This window comes from Bombus flavifrons, chromosome 1, assembly GCF_040668555.2.
Source record: "Bombus flavifrons isolate JBK064 chromosome 1, iyBomFlav1_principal, whole genome shotgun sequence".
Taxonomy (NCBI): Eukaryota; Metazoa; Arthropoda; class Insecta; order Hymenoptera; family Apidae; genus Bombus; species Bombus flavifrons.
The window spans coordinates 3,052,515-3,070,193 of record NC_138442.1 but is presented as its reverse complement, the minus strand read 5'-3'; the positions used below and the strand labels follow the sequence as shown (position 1 = coordinate 3,070,193).

Below are 17,679 nucleotides of genomic sequence, written 5' to 3'. Positions count from 1 at the left end.
TAAAATTGTTGATAGTTTTCCAGCTCCTAGTAAAAAATCATCATGCACCACATTATACATTGTTCGAATCATATACATACATAATCTTTTCTAACGAAATTCTTGCCTATCTTTTACTCTTTTGACGTTATGGCTTGTTTCAGCGAAGGAAAAAGACCTTACGTAAAAATTATTTTTGGCAACTATTGGCAAAATAAAAGCTACCTCCGACTGTGATCATTTTTTCGATCTCGACCATATATCAGATAATATTTAATGGAATATAAATTTTAGGAGTAATATTATAGAACGTAAATTTTATTCTATCGAATATTTTATTATTAAAAAACATAAGAAAGAGAATAAAAATGATATTTGTACAGGGTCAGTAAATATTCTTAATTTTCTTAATTTTTTGATAATAACATATTCCATAGAATAAAATTTATGTTCCATTCAATGTGATTCTTGAAACTTGTATTCTGCGCAATGGTATTCCTAAAACTAGTACATACATATCTTATACAATAACTGCTTTTAAAATCATGGGCTGCTGTAATTGCTAGGAACACCCTGTATATGCGTCGTAGTTAAATACATTTACAAGTAAACCAAGTTTCGTCTCACACATTTACGAGAATATTTAAATGCCGCTGTTTCCCATGCTTGTCTCTACACACGCATATGAATCAACCTAATTAGGGGCAAGGACAGGTCTTATTGAAATACTTTTCGAACTCTGTTCACCCGTTTCCCATCGTTAGACGAATATTCGTAGCAATCGGCAGATTGATTAAACACGTCGATTCAACATCATCATCGTGTCACCATAAATCCTGTCAGTACAAGCGTATCGATAGACATATCGAACCGTAAAAAGACGACTGTAACCGCGTAAGACACGTGTGCCTCATTGTCAGCCTACTTTAAAGTCGAGATTCATCGAGTACGGATAGCCATGCGTAACCATGACACAGAATTTCGACACACGTTGCACATTTCGAGGATTGTTAGGTCCTCCTTTCCTCCTGCGTCACATCGTCATTAAGGCGAATCTGAGTCATTCTATGCAACCAGAAATTCAGAGAATTTTCTGCCAGCTTTAATGGAATTGACGATTTTGGGTTAGGAAAGTAATGCCGATTTTAAACATCATATAAGTGAGTCAACTGTATTTTATTTAGATCACAATTATTATTGATATAATATACAGGGTGGTTGGTAACTGGTGGTACAAGCGGAAAGGGGGTGGTTCTACGCGAAAAAAGAAGTCGAAAATATAGAATAAAAATTTTTTTTTAATTTTGTTTCCTTTTTTTTAATTTTTCCATCGAGACAGCGATCTACAGTGAGATCCGTTATAACGAGACGAGATAAAATGCACGCGTACCGAACGAAAATTCAAAGTCGATTTTCTCGAAAACAAAGCCTCGAACGAAAAATTTGTATTCTATATTTTCGACTTCTTTTTTCGCGTAGAATCACCCCCTTTCCGCTTGTACCACCAGTTACCAACCACCCTGTATATTCTTGCGTATTACGTGCACTGTGTGCTACTTTTGCACTTTACCTAATATCTATTATTGTCTATGATTGTACCATCGTTTCCTTGTACCATTTTCATAAAAAAAGCTGATTCTGATATTAAACAATGGTATAGGATGTTCGATTTCAACTAATTTTTGTATATTTCTTCTATTTAAATAATTCTGTATTGACCGAAACTAACGATAGTCTGATAGTGCCATGTTTAGAGAATAGAGGGGATGAGAAAGAAATTCAAGTATGTACTCTTTTTAGATTCATGTAATTGAAACAAAAACAGACTTTGTCGCGTTTCATGCCCAACTACCAAAATTGATCGATGTACATTGATTTTTAAGTTTAGATGAAGATCGAGTGCTCTATGAATACAAAAAATCATACTTACAAAATAATTTTATTTTAAACTGTGGTGCATGATCCATCTAAGACCGGTTTTCTTGGTACGGTCCGAAAATCGACTCTACTTTCCCACCAATCTAGTAATACATGGCAAGAAGACGATTCGAGAATTCTTCAGAAGTGAAAGGATTGACAAGTATCGTGAATTTCTGAATCAGGAATTTTTTACCGAAATATTTATGTCATATGAGAGTATGATTTAGAACACGTAATGTATACATAAGATTATCAAGTTAGCGAATTACATAATTAAATACAAGAGTATAGGGAATTATTATAAAAAAAGATAAATCTTCCTACGTGCAGAAATAAATGGCATACTTTTTAATGGAATAATAAATCCGCTCGTTTCTTGATTATTAGTTACATTCATTAGTCCGAAGAAATATTGCAAGAATTGTTACTTATGCTCGTACATCCGAAATGGACAAATATTCAAAAAGGAACGTCAAAGAATCTCAAACAGTTTGTATAATTCAGTTTTCTCGTGTTTAAACAACATGAAAATTATAAACAAAATGACATATAATGCTATATATTATACGTATATCTAGATATTACGCGAGTGAATTCAGAAGATGTAAGATGTAAGATGGAGAGATGTAGAACTTTCTATTTTCAGACCTGCGTATTTTTAAAGAAATTCCGATAAATTAAAGGAAAGGATTATCTTTGAACGTGGTAGATAGAAACATTGTTTTAAGTCACATCGATAATACCGATGGACTGTAATGATATGAAAAGGTATTTATAGATTCGTATAAAAATTTTAAATTTTAAACTTTTTTCAAAAAATACCGAAAAAAATGTTCGATTCGGAATGTAATGTATCGAAACGCTTAAGCAATAATATCTTAACTTCAGTGCTATTATGGAAGATTAACTCATCCAAAAAGAATGATATTAATACTAAATAACAATATTTTCTATCATTTCATATACATCAGTTCGTATACGTGTAATCAATTTGCCGAATTACATATACATTAACGTGTTTTTAGAATTATTCCAGAAAATTATCGTTGAAAAATATTACTGTTATAAATTGCACTAAGTACTAAGTACCATATTGCATTACTTTTGTTGCTACATAATCTTATTCAACATTGAACAATCGACATCACAGCTCAAAGTCTGGCACCTCATAAAATAATGTAAAGTAACTTTCTACTTTGAATGAATACTATTCTGCTTCTTAATATAGTATACCTGATCTCACTTGTTATTAAAGATAGCGAAATTTACTACAACTTTCTAGACCAATGCTTATGTCCGACAAATCGAATAAATCTTATTAGAAATCGAAAGCTTTTTGTCAGCATCATATAAGGTTACTATGCCTATATAATTCAAGCAAATTCCGTCTTTATTTACGAAAATAATTTCCAATTTTGCAATGTTAAGTATAACGTAAAATATAACAATATTTGTATATACATATAATAAGAAATATATATACTATATATATAATAAGTAATTTTTATATTAAAATAAATTTAATTTAATAAGGTTGATTTAATTAAATTTTATCCAAAATTGTTATTCAACACTATTCTTATACTTTTTTGAAAATAAAATATTACATTTAGCTGAATTAAAGAAACTATCGTTCGTTTAAACTTGCTAATTAGAAAAGAAGAAGAAAATGAAAACTTTTGTCGAGTGTCTAATAAGAAAAATAAGAAAGCAAATGTGAAAATAAATAGTACAATACAGTATGTACAATAAGTTGCGACAACTGGCGTATTTGAAGTATTTGAATTTTTCTAATACGAAAAAATTAATCAATATATATCGTAATATCAAAACTTAACATTCTACGTATACATACATGCACACATGTGCCTATATATATCTTCTAAAAATATATTTTCTACCTTCAAGCATCAACATTTAAAAAAAATCAAACTTGCTACTTTTATATATAATTTATTACACCATTTATCATAGCACGTTTAACACCGAAACGCAATTATCCCGTACTATTTTTAGGTTACAACTACGTACGCCAAATGATTCTTCATTATTCATTGTCGAAAATACTAAAGGCAAAATTACCATCATTTGACACAATTTGTCGCGTTAAAGAGTATAAATTCTTGTACCCGGAGCAACCGTAACTCATCAATTTTCCGTGTAATATGACCAAGAATAATAAACTGTATTGGGTAACGTTTAATTTAACGCAGATATTGCCGATCACAGTCTGCGCTGGCCAACCATTTAATCTGATTTACGTCGCACACCCCCGTGAAGTAAGAGTGGAAACCGCGGCCATAATAAACTCCGTAGAGAGGAAATTATCTTTCGTTTGTGTGATAATATACTATAGTGCAATGTAGAAAACACGTCTACCATCTTGTCGCAAGGCTTGTTTCGACAACTCATAATTGATACGCTTGTTATTTAAAAAATAGTATGCTACGACGTTTGCGAAAGATGTCAGAGACACTCATTTTCTTATTTTATTTACCATATAAAAGACCTATTATAAATTGTTAATAAAATTCATATAGCGTGGAAATATACCAGCAGATTTATCGTAACGTCCCTTACAACTCCGTTCTTATTTAGAAAGCTATTTAAAAATAAATATTTAAGATTTTAAAAGTTTGACAAATAAACTTCGTATAAATAAGTTTTAAGAAATAAAGTAATTAATATTGTTATACATATTATAATTATTATAACCAGACTGCGGATGTTTAAACAAATTCGTATCTTTATGAATATAACTAGAGAAACAGCCCACTATACACTATACTTTACATATATAGTCTTATATATTGGCATATTGCGCACATCCAGCAATTTTTTCTGTTTAAATTTCCTATGAAGCCATCCGCCTTTAACACGTTGACTGCCACGCGTGTTTTCAAAGAAAGCAGTACCAAGCGTTCTCTGCTAGGTGCTCCCATTGATATTTTAGTAATGCGAATCGCTCAAGCGGTGGTCTCAAGAATGATCTTTCGTTTCGTTTGTTCGCAACATTAAAACCACTAGCTGTTGTTGAATATAACGAAGGAAAGCGTGGTATAGATTATTCCGACCAAATGGTTTCTTATGCCACCACAATTAGAAAAGGAATCAAATGGTACAGAAAACTTGGCGTTCGATTCTTTCTGGCAATTTCTGTTGTAAACGCTTTGACGGTTTACAAAATTGCAACAAGGAAAAATACAAATATTAGAATATTTAGACAATTATTAGTTGCAAAATTATTAAGGTTGTCTGAAAATACAAAAAATCCTTGTCTTCCACGGAGTCGGCATAATATCGCCGTTCGGAAAAACGATTCCGGAAGAAGCATTAGACGCGCGTGCAAACTACGTTATGCGAATAAAAGACGTGGAATGGACCGAACAAAGGCACGAAAGATTTCGAAGAAAACAACTTATTGTCCAAATTGTCCCGACCAACTTCAGCTATGTATAGAATGCTTTAAAGTTTTACATTCTAAATAATATTTTTAATAAACCATTTTCGTATTTTTATTTTATAACAATTCAACTATTATTACAATTAATTATTAATTAACAATTTATTATTATGGAATATCTTTTCAAATACCTACGACGATCCTTCGCAAGTAGTCAAGTAAGCGACACCCGAATACGGGTGTCGTGGCAGTCAACGTGTTAAACGAATTACGTTGGATCTATTCTTCTCCTGGACTATTTATTATTATTATTATTATTATTATTATTATTATTATATTACCATATTATTGCTGTATATAACATACGTATGTTATTTATATTAACATTACACATATATTTCATATATAATATATAATTATATCACATATAATTCGGAATATAATAATATAAAATTCGGAAACAAAATGAATCAGTGTAGAAGTGTAGGAATTTGATATAAATACATATTTACAGCGTAATTAAGTTGAAATTGTGAATATGTACATTTCTGTTGATAAATACCAAGGCGCTTATGAAAGACGAAGTAATGGTAAAAAATCGAAAACAATCGTTGGAAGCTTATCTTTACCCAAATATATACATATATTTGGTACCTTATTCAAAAAATCGACTAAACATCAAATTTGCGTCTCACCATCAAACTTAAACGTAACTACTGTCTGTTATCAGGTGTCGCTAGTCCGCGGCAGTCAGTCGGAAACCACGTGCTCCCAACTCCTACGAAAGCAGTATCAATGCTGATTAGCCATCTGCGTCTCACCTCAGAAGCTCACGAGGGTTTAACGAGTTTGTCTGGTGTATGGTCAGAACTAATACTCCAAGACATCGCATCTACAGTACACCCATCTAACAAGCAAATTATCTGTTGCTCTGGGACAGCGAGACATCCGGAATGTTACGAAATCCGCGACGAACAAGGCAAATGCATAGAATATTGGCGCTCTGTACCAAGTCTGACCGTGCACAAATGTAACTTCGAAACCAGAGAACAGATGAATGGAGCATCGGCGTACTTGGATGGTTCCCACATTTATGGACCAACAGACGAACAATTACATCGGCTCAGAACGTACAGTGAAGGGAAAGTGGACGTTTCTAACTGCGAAATGTGTAATAATACAGACGATAAGGCTTTAGGGATGATATACGCTGCTCTTTTGAACGAACACAATCGAATAGCAGATGAATTGGCCAAGGCCAATGAGCACTGGGACGACACGAAATTATTTCTGGAAGCTCGTCGAGTGGTCGTCGCACAGATTCAACATGTTACTTTGAACGAATACATGCCGAGCATTCTCGGAGAAGGCGCTCGAACGGATCCAGAATTGATGCCTGTTGCGAGCGGATTCTACAATGGGTACTCGTCTTCGAACGTGGGAGGCACGTACGATGCGGTCGCGCTGGCGGCTCTCCGTGCTCTGACATCGCTACGTAAACACGCTATGGACGATTCCACGTGCTTGGAAGACCACGTGATCGCGTCAGCCAATCGCGTGAGTCTGGATTTGAGTCAGTCCGCTTTCGAATCGCGCGTTGATGTAAACGCACGCTTCGTACACGTGGGTCGCGATCATGGCATTCCTGGATATGTCAAGTTTGTCGAGGATTGTTCTGGACACAATGTCACGGTAGGTTTATACCAATTTAATTATACGTGAGATTTATTTATAGGTTAAAATTTTTCACCTCGTAATAACTTTATAAAATGTAAGTTTCGTGCACTGCATAATATGTCTGATATTGACTGACCGTTTCTTATATTTTATTATATTTTGTTCGTGTTGTTCAATCAGAATTAAATTATCGTGGTTAAAATGCAAATAATAAAATACATACATTATATCGCGAATAGGTATTATCCTAAAACTATTAGCCTATACGTATACATAGAGTTAGTGTTTTCTTTATATTTAATACGTCCTTAATAATCTATCTTTACAATTTTTAATTTTTCTGTAGCCTTAAAAAAGATTCTAAATGATGACAACATAAAATTGGCAGGTTGGTCTAAGAATAGATTTTAGAACGTATTAAAATATAAATTTAGACTCATTTGAATAATTATTCGTGTATAGATTTTTCGTTTCGTTTTGAAATATATATGTTAAGAAGATTTGCTTTAACAAAGATTACAATCACTGGATCCTATGTATTCTAGATTCTAAAAGTTGAACTAGAGACTTATTGCCCATTACTAATCTGAATTTTACTTCTGTCTTTTATTTAAATTATTGTCGATCTGATATTACTTATATTTTTATGAAAATTTAGTTTAATAATGAAATTATAATTTACAAAATATGATGCTTATATCTATATCTTTTTTCAGCATAAAATTCTTAATTATTTCGTATTTTATATAATATGTGTTGTATGAAAATTTAATCCTTTTTGTATGTTACATTGAGTTCTTTTCTCATTGAGAAAATTACTTATAGAAAATGATAAACTTACCTGAAGAGACAATTATATTTAGATTTAATTAATAATTACATATTTTAAATATTTTATTTTAAACTTCAAAATAAGACAAAAGATACTATGAAAATGTGATTTTTCTTTTCTTTTGCAGCTCCAAAATTTCATGGATTTAGAACATTTTATGCACCCCACGCACGTGAGGCTATTGGAATCCATGTATTCACAAGTAGAAGACATCGATCTTCTTCTTGGTGGAATTTTAGAAATTCCCAGAAGGGGTGCAACAGTCGGCCCAACTTTCGAATGCCTTTTAAAGAGACAATTCATCAAAACTAGAAACTCTGATCGATTCTGGTATGAGAACGACATCCCGCCTTCCGGATTGACTGCAGCTCAATTGGCCGAAATTAGAAAAGTTTCTTTAGCTGGTATTCTCTGCGGTAACACGAAAATCGAGAGGATTCAGCCAAAAGCATTTATCCAGCAAGATCCATATTTAAATGCTAGAATTAATTGCGATCAACACAGTGTACTTGATATAGCTCCATGGAGAGAAGAACCTCTTCCAGAGCCTACCAAAGAAGTGGCAACTGGCAGCAGATCTGTGATTCCAGAATTTATTCCAGAACTCAGTCCTAGTTTGATAGCTGCAGCTGTGAAGAAAGCTGAGGCAGATCTAATCCGAAGAAAACAACTGGAGTACAATTCCTGGTTACAACAGAGAATAGCAGATCCTAAATCTCCAGCTGGGACGGCTGCCAGTTTCTCGAAAGCCAACAGAGATGCTCTTTTATTGGCCAACTCTTCGATTATGTACGAGTTAGCTACTAATGAAATTCTGAATAGTATTCATGGCTTGAGACGTAGGAAACGACAGATCTTCGATACCACAGACAACATCCTTGGTTTCCCTACTAATGACTTCTCTGATTTACTACAGAACGTTGATATCTCTGGATTCTTATCTCAAAAGAAGCCTACTAATCACGACGAGATCGAATGTCCTGTAGATGACAGTCCTTGCGATCCAACTAGTCCATATAGAACATTATCAGGTCACTGCAATAATTTACGTAATCCTAATCTTGGGAAATCGTTGACAACATTCGCGAGATTGCTTCCTCCAGTCTACGAAGATGGAGTGTCAAAGCCTAGAAGCACATCTGTTACTGGAGTACCTTTACCAAATCCCAGAGTTATCTCTACAGTGATCCACCCTGATATATCCAATCTTCATAATCGATATACATTAATGGTCATGCAATATGCCCAATTTTTGGACCACGATCTCACGATGACGCCGATTCACAAGGGTTTCGCTGAGTCTATACCAAGCTGTCGTTCGTGTGATTCTCCTCGTACGGTTCATCCTGAATGCAATCCCTTCCCAGTGCCTCCTGGTGATCATTATTATCCCACCGTGAACGTAACTTCCGGTGCGCGAATGTGTTTCCCGTTTATGAGATCTCTACCAGGTCAACAGCACCTAGGACCTCGAGAACAGATCAATCAGAACACCGGTTTCTTAGATGCATCCGTGATCTACGGTGAAAATACTTGCATTTGTAATGTTCTAAGAGGTTTTAATGGCCGTATGAACATCACTCAGAGCCCACATAGAGGAAATAAGGACCTTTTGCCACAATCTCCCACGCACCCAGAGTGCAAAGCTAAATCGGGCTACTGTTTCATTGGTGGTGATGGTAGGGCATCTGAACAACCTGGATTGACTGTTATGCATACGATGTGGATACGAGAGCACAACAGAATCGTGGAAGGACTAAGACAGGTGAATCCTCATTGGGATGGTGAAAAACTCTTCCAGCATTCTCGTCGTATAATCAGCGCCATGTTGCAACACATTACGTATAACGAGTTTCTTCCGCGAATTCTCGGTTGGAATGCAGTCACTCTATATGGATTAAAGCTCCTACCTCAAGGCTATTACAAAGAATATTCACCTACATGCAATCCTAGCGTGCTTACTGAATTCGCTTCTGCTGCTTATAGAATTGGTCACTCGCTCTTGAGGCCTCATTTACCTAGGATGGATCGTAATTATCAAAATGTAGAACCTTCTATTTTATTGAGAGATGGGTTCTTTGATCCGGATATGTTGTATCAAAACGGTATGATGGATGAAATGACACGCGGATTGGTGGCCACTCCTATGGAGACCTTGGATCAATTTATAACCGGAGAAGTAACCAATCATTTATTTGAAATTCGTGGAATTCCGTATTCTGGAATCGATCTTGTTGCGCTGAATATTCAGCGTGCCAGGGATCATGGTATACCGTCGTACAATAACTATAGAGCTCTGTGTAATCTGAAGAGAGCTACCACTTTCGAAGATTTGTCTAGGGAAATGGCACCAGAGGTTATAGCTCGGATGAAACGAATCTACACATCAGTAGATGACATCGATTTGTTCCCTGGCGGAATGAGCGAAAGACCTCTTCAAGGTGGACTCGTAGGACCCACGTTCGCTTGCATAATCGCGATACAGTTTAGGCAGTCGAGAAAGTGCGATCGATTTTGGTACGAAACCGACGACCCCAACATCCGATTCACCGAGCATCAACTCGCAGCAATTCGGAAAACTACGTTGTCTAAAGTTTTGTGTGAAAACATGGACGAGCATAACGAGATGCAACGAGCGGCATTTGATTTGCCAAGCAATTTCCTAAATCCACGAGTTCCTTGCGGTTCTATGCCACATATAGACTTGTCAGCTTGGAGAGAAACGAGGCACGGTTGTCAAATCGGAGGAAGAAACGTAGCTCTTGGAGAGTCTGGCTTCCCCACACCTTGTACTAGTTGCGTTTGCACAGCTGAAGGTGTACGTACCCTTTACTTTTTATTTTAATTTATCTAGAAAAATAACGTATCGTTAATTCTTGTACGTTTTATGAAAAGATGTTATTTTATGTTAAAAGATGTTATATGTTATTTTAATTTTCCTCTTTTTTTCTTTTCGTTTCAGACTCAATGCGCTTCTTTGAGGATTACCGACTGTAATCAGCTCCTACGTGAAGCTTCTCGAGAGGCGATTTTACGCGACGACGTATGTACGGCACAGTGCGGCTTCGTCCTAGCAGCGACGGAAGCTACCTCGAGACTTCAGCAATTCACTACACCAACCAGCTTTCCCGGTTTCGTGCCACACAGAAACAGCCTAAGAAGCGCACCAACGCCGGTTTCGTTCAACGGTTTCAAGTTACCCGATCTCTCGCAATTCATCGGTTGAACAAGAAAATGGTCTTCAAAAAGACTTCTCGTATAACTGGTCGCTTATTAACTATCACACGCAAGAGACACACTGTCTTCCTTCAAGAGACTGTACAACGACAGTGACGTTGGTTTTGGAGCTGCGCTCATCGTTAATAATCGAACAATTTTCTCTGTACAGAAACGCGAATCAAGAATTACGCATGCCAGCTCGTACATTTCGATAAAAATCATCCGTGAAGAGAGTGCAGAAATAATATATTAAGATTCGCATATGTATTATATATACGACTAGAAACGTTTCAAACGAGACACTGTTTCATTTTGTAAGAAATATCTCTCATGTTTTTTTTTTTTACTTGTTATGTTTAGTAATATTATTTTGTAGATTATAAGAAGTATTTAATTTGCGCGAAAAATCGTATACTCGAGTAACAAAAGTGTAAAGAGGTCAGTACACGACGTGCCCTGTATAATAAAGCTGTCATTGGCAGTTGGAGGAAAAATTGTACAGTGATCTCGTAGTACATAATTGCAGTGTGAAGATAAAGAGGACTTTAATATAATAAATTGTCACGGCACTCAATGAAATAGTGACATTCGTTAGATAAAAGGAATACACAAGTGAATATCTTAATGGGCGGATGAGTGATATGTGTATCAAAGGAGTTGCGCTGGTGTTTGACATAGCGAAATTGTTTTTATACTTGTATAGTAATTATAATGCGAAAATAACAAATGCGAACGCAAAATTTAATTCTGAATGTCTTTCTTCTTTTTATCATTACACCTTTATCTAATTTTGTAGTATAATAGTGACATGTATAACGTTAATAAATGTTAATGTTTCTTTTTCTCTTTCTTCTTTATAATAAATAGTGAACGGCGTCCCACACTTCCATGACTTATTAGACTACAATGAAGGTTGGTCCGCTTTTTAGTCTTCTCGAGAATACCACAATTAATAGGCTGATTTGAGACGTTGATTATACAGATTTGATATTTACAAAACAAAATGGTAGATATCAAAAATGGTAGATATCAGCCAATTAAATACAATTCCAACACGAGTCATTATGAAAATTCGTTCTGTGTCGTTTCATTTACACACATTTATAAATGATGTGTTTGTTCCGTTTTTTTCTTTTTCTTCATTTAAAGTACTTTACACTATTTGTGAATCGTTAGATTTTTAACTGGCAGGAACTTCTTGTTTATTATTCAGCACAGCAGTATTCTCTTGTATTGCAGGCGTTTGTTCTATACATCGCCAAAGGCCATATGTTTTGCCAACAGTTGTTTGCCATAATCTCAAGGTACCGTCTTCTGAACCGCTAGCATATAATTCACCATCTGGCGAGAAACGTACACAATGTACAGGACCAAAGTGGCCTTTGAATGATTCTGAAAATGATTTTAAATATATGTAGATATATTAATATTAAAGAAATATGTATAGCTATTTGCTCATTTCGTAAACTTATGTATTACAATATTAACTTACCAATTTCTGTACCCGTAGCGTAATCAAACTTGTACATTTTTAAGTCTTCTCCTCCACATACAAAAATACTACAATCTGGATGCAAACTAGCACTATTCATTTGCGTCGGTGCAGTGTACTCACGTAACTTGGTTAATCTGCACAAATAATTACAATTTTCCTCAAGTGCTATCAATAAGTAATGAAGAAACATGAATAAAAGATATACAATCTATTAAAATGTAAAATATACACTGGAAAGTACTTCCTAGTGGGCCAAGGTTAACTTGAAGGTTCTGTAGAAAATCCATGTTCAGGATATTAATGTGTCTGTACCAACAGGTGTACAAGCAGGTACATTACACACTAACCTTGAACTTGTTTTGCTGACTTCACTTATTTTATATTTTAAGATACGCTGTATGGGTTATGGTAAAACAGAAAGAAATGGACATACTCTCTGCTATTCCAAAATGTGACTATGTTGGAGTGAGTTGTGGTAATAATGTTCCCATCTCTTGACACTTCCATAGAATTTGGAATTGCTGGAAAATCTAACCTTCTTACTTCTTGACCACTCTTTCTGTCCCAAACTCTCAATGTTTTGTCATCGCCACAGGTAATTAATGCAGTATCATTATTGAAAAACGTAACATGCCTGATACCACTTTTATGACCTGAGAACACCTGTTGATGTTACTGATTAAATAAAGCAGTACCAAATATTATATCTTTGTAAAATATAATTATAGATACATGATAATATGTACCTGTGGTGCTGCATCTGGTTTGTTAAGATCATAAATTCGCACGAGTTTCTCATTAGAACCTGTGCACAAATAATTAGAATCAATGCTGAAGTTGACAGATTTCACAATATGTTTGTGTTGAAATGAATGAATTTCTTCTCCTTTAATTGCATCCCAGACTTTAGCATTAAAATCCGCAGCTCCTGAAGCAGCTCTTGTAGCCCGAGGGTTTAATGCAACACCCCATACCGCTCCTTTATGTCCTTCAAATGTTCCAATCCAATCTCCAGTATCTCCTTGTCGTAACATAGGTTTGCCATCTAAAAATATATCAATTTGTTTGTCAGCATAAATTTCCAACTAAGGAAGCACTATAATTTTAAAAACTCACTCATTGTCTAACAAAATGGAGTAAATAAAGCAGATATTTAATTTAATGTACTTTAATAAAACAGATTAGTCAATAACTTTCATCCAATTAGGATAACAACATACATGTATACGTACGTAAATACATTAGCGAAATACAGCGAAATTTAAGTAATTCATAAACCTGTTTCGATACTATAGAAAAAATTCATCAGGAAATCCATATCGTCGCAAATATATAGTATCTAACCTCGAAACTCGTAACTTATAAAACCTTGGTTTTCAAAGAAACTGGGCCAAGGCGATCAAGAACTGAACGTTGTCGATCGCAGAGAAAAAGAAGATTGACCGATACGAATCAACAACGAGTTCCTTCTCGAGGCAGGAGATTAAAAAATTAATTACCTTTACACGCCGAAATCAGATAATATCCAGATTCAGTGATATCGGAGAATGCAAGATGCACCACGGGTCTAGTATGTCCACTACATGTCAGCGGGGTCTGTCTCAAATTCGCCATAGTGTGTAATTACAATCGCAAACGATGGGTCGTCCTCTTTTTTCGATGCACCAACACCCTTTAGGGTGCGAGGAAGAGATTTACTTACAAATCTACTTCCACACTCCCTGTGAGCTTTCCACGATCCCTGAATCCACTTCCAACGAACCGTCACCATCTACGTACGACGCGACACTGATCGTCGTGAATGTAGCAAGCGCACAAAACTGTAGGCCAAGTTCAGACAGGAAGAACGTTATGGCGGCCTCGAGAACTTTTCAACTCGCTTCAACCAGTTTCGAGGACGAAACGTGAGAGTGTATTCCTGTTCTTCCTTTAACAGACATCCAGAAAATTGTCTTCTGTAGATCAGTTAACAAATATGGTAGTCAATCTGTGCGTGCATTATACGAATTTTCTAAGCAGCACATTATCTGTTTATTTATAATTTTTACGTATTTGAACAAAATACTTAAACGTATGTACATTATTCTGCTTAAATATTTTCTTAGAAGTTTTTGATGATGTACTAAATATATATGTATATTTAGAAATCTATTCAAGGGTCAACTATAAGAAATTAAAAGAATCAGAGACATAATTGTAATTTATTTACTATATAAAAAGTTCATTATAATTTAACACATAAATTTAATATATGAGTAAGTACATATTCGGTCAGTATAGTGTAATATATTAATAAATTCATATATGTATATATCTTATTATTATGATAGAAAAATTTTAATTTCAATGGCATTTCACGACAACGTCTACTTTTATATTATGAAATATATTTATCAATTTTTCAATATGAAACCATAATTTTTTTACATATATAGAAAACTCGAAGCTTTATTACAATCCTTTTTTTTACAGATATAAAAATAAAAAGAGACATTAAAGAATTAGATTATTAAATTAAAGAAAATTTCAACATCTATACATGTATATGTAGCGGATTTTAATTATTATCGAAGAGTAGTTTTATAAAATTTGTTGCCTACTTTCTCGTAATTTTTTTATTGTATGTATAAAATATGTTTTATAGTGCGTCTGGATCGAACTTTACGTCCTTGATAGCTTCTGTTGCCTCTCTCTGAAATTCGTGGTTTGTTTTCGTAGTATCTATATCTATCTTTGTTTACCACGTGATTTCGTTGACGACCGTGAGTGGCTTCAACCGATCTCTTTCCCTTCGAATAACCTTAAAGCCTGTTCTGGGAAATGTAAACTTATGCATCGTGCAAAGACTGGCAAGCAGTAGAATATGTGAAACAATGCGATAAAAGTAGGTCGAGTTAGAGAAAAGAATGACGAATACGAACTGTGGATAATAGTTTATTGTAAGTACAATTGGAATTTAACCAATTATCGCGACATATTACTTCTCTATTACTAACATTCAACAGATATAAGTATAGTTCAGTGATTTTTTCAGTCTATTAATGAATGTAACTTATAATATTGCATACAAATTTTTCTGGAAACAGAATAAAATTAGTATTAACTTCGAATGTGTTATAAGATACTGAGAGAAATTTATACGACAAACAATTAATTTAATATAGTTTTACAAGTAATTAATTTATTTATATAGGTTATGCTGTTTTCAAACGTGCAACAAAAATTGATTCAACTGCAAAACAATAGTTAAAATATATTTTATACTGAAATAAGACACATTTGTATTAACGATATGCTGATGTTACATTTGTCACATAAAAAATATATTATTTATATTTTATAAATATTAAAGTTGATTAATTTGAATATATATTTTTGAAATTAAATAAAACCGCCCTTACCACAAGCCGAAATAGCTCAGTTGGGAGAGCGTTAGACTGAAGATCTAGATGTCCCCGGTTCGATCCCGGGTTTCGGCAGTTCTCTTTTTCTTTCGTCTATTTTTTTGTAAATATTTACGTCTTATGTTAATCTATATCCTATATTTAGCTAAGAGATATATTTTGTATGTCTTTGGATGAATTAAATTGAATGTTCGTTGTTAGAAATATATTCATATACATTTGATTTAGAAGTATTAATATAAATTATATATTTTACTAGAATCTTATTTTTGTTTATAATTTTCCATACTCTTGTATACATGTGTTTTCTAAGATTAACCACCATTTTCACATATTTCCGATGAGTAACAAAAATTGTTAATCATAAGTAGAAATGTCAATAAAAAGTTTTAAACAAAAATTATTTAATTTTCGGTCTGATACACGTGTGAATATTAAAAATATCCAAAAAATTATTTTTTTAATAAAAAGTCAAGACGACCTTGAGCTTTTAAATGGCATCATATATTTTGGACTCCACAGAGTTGTAACTAACGTCAAGACGAATTCAACGGCCTACAATACTATGACTTTTAGATGACCTTAAATTCAGAAATTTAGATCCGATTTACAGATACAGTATGGAAAATTATCCTATTTCTATTAAAACATGTATTAGATATAAGACTAATACTACTAAATTAATAAGTTTTTAAACTTATCCAACGATTATAATAATATTGTCTTGTACTACATCATTACGCGTTAGAATGAACTAATACTGTTGATCGAACTTAAATTTCTGAATTGAATATCATCTCAAGGTGATCTCAGAATCATAATCAATCATGGCGATCTCAATTTTTTATCGAAAAAAATATTTTTGGAAATTTTTAATTTACAAACATGTAGCTGATCGAAAATTATCTAATTTTTATGCAAAACACTCTTTTCAGAAATTGTCGGAAATGCCACTATCAGAAATAATTGAAAAGCGGCGGTTAAACTTACAGCATATACCCTGTTTATATTATTTGAAACATGCGTTTGAGATTGAAATAATACTGCAGTAAGTAATACTAAATGAATATACATATATAAATAATAATAAAATCATTGAAAGAACTAAAAACATTTATTATATATATTTTATCATGTACTTACATATAATATTAAGATCTATATATTTTTGAATGAAATAAATATGTACAGTAATAATTACATTATTGATCTTTTTTACCATTTAATAAATAAGATATCAATAACCTTCTAGCTATTTTAGGTAGTATAACAATTTTTTGCAAAATATTTAATATTTGATTACATATGTAGATAAAAATATAAGCAACAATCTTTCAATAGTAACGTAACAGGAAAAAAATGAAACTGTAAACTTAGTATAGTAGATACATCGTATCTGTAATAAAATTGTTAATCATTAGTAGAAATATCAACAAAAATCTATTATATTTACATTTATTGTTTCTAGCCAATATACTAAAAATATAGCTTTTATATAATATAACTATAATAATTTATTATAATATAACTTTTGGAATATTTAGAATTGGATTTTATTCCAGTTGTTAGTGAATAATATCCATTTTCCATTTCGTTATTTCGTATAATGTTCTTTTTTAAGTATTTATGGCAGTGAAAAAATTTTTCTATGATAGTATTTACGTCAATACGTGGCCATGTTCATGGTTGAAATAATAACGTTCTTTGAAACTGATGGGCTACATATTTGGCTAATGCGTCTGACAGCGAC

At 33.5% G+C, this 17,679-nt stretch overlaps 2 protein-coding genes, 1 long non-coding RNA gene and 1 other non-coding gene across 4 annotated transcripts in view; 3 read left to right on the top strand and 1 right to left on the bottom strand.

Annotated features, from left to right (window-relative positions):
• Positions 1-12,294, top strand: part of LOC138183875 (uncharacterized) — a 71,024-nt gene extending 58,730 nt beyond the window's left edge. The window contains exons 5-7 of the mRNA XM_069121351.1: positions 6,033-6,994; positions 7,939-10,629; positions 10,774-12,294. Coding sequence (XP_068977452.1) covers positions 6,033-6,994; positions 7,939-10,629; positions 10,774-11,037 — 3,917 coding nt within the window. The 3' untranslated portion in view covers positions 11,038-12,294. The remainder of the gene's footprint in view (positions 1-6,032; positions 6,995-7,938; positions 10,630-10,773) is intronic.
• On the bottom strand, positions 11,755-14,302 carry wmd (serine-threonine kinase receptor-associated protein wmd). Its single transcript, XM_069121790.1, has 5 exons — positions 14,025-14,302; positions 13,272-13,570; positions 12,959-13,188; positions 12,523-12,659; positions 11,755-12,422 (listed from the first exon to the last, which is right to left on the bottom strand). Exons 1-5 carry the CDS (start codon positions 14,137-14,139, stop codon positions 12,211-12,213), a joined length of 993 nt encoding a protein of 330 aa, XP_068977891.1. The 5' UTR covers positions 14,140-14,302; the 3' UTR covers positions 11,755-12,210.
• Positions 14,303-14,439: 137 nt separating this feature from the next.
• Positions 14,440-15,846, top strand: LOC138184204 (uncharacterized). The gene is made up of 3 exons (XR_011174284.1): positions 14,440-14,780; positions 15,170-15,464; positions 15,719-15,846. It is a non-coding gene; the product is annotated as an uncharacterized LOC138184204 (long non-coding RNA).
• Positions 15,847-15,931: 85 nt separating this feature from the next.
• TRNAF-GAA (transfer RNA phenylalanine (anticodon GAA)) lies at positions 15,932-16,004 on the top strand. The gene has a single exon. It is a non-coding gene; the product is annotated as a tRNA-Phe (tRNA).
• Positions 16,005-17,679: the final 1,675 nt, after the last annotated feature.

Excerpts from the sequence above, each read along its gene's own strand:
- wmd (XM_069121790.1), bottom strand. The coding sequence starts at position 14,139 with ATGGCGAATTTGAGACAGACCCCGCTGACATGTAGTGGACATACTAGA. Across the intron at positions 12,660-12,958 it reads ACATTTTGGAATAGCAGAGA|ATTAACCAAGTTACGTGAGT; the intron begins GTATGTCCATTT and ends TTATTTGTGCAG. Across the intron at positions 12,423-12,522 it reads CGCTACGGGTACAGAAATTG|AATCATTCAAAGGCCACTTT; the intron begins GTAAGTTAATAT and ends AATCATTTTCAG.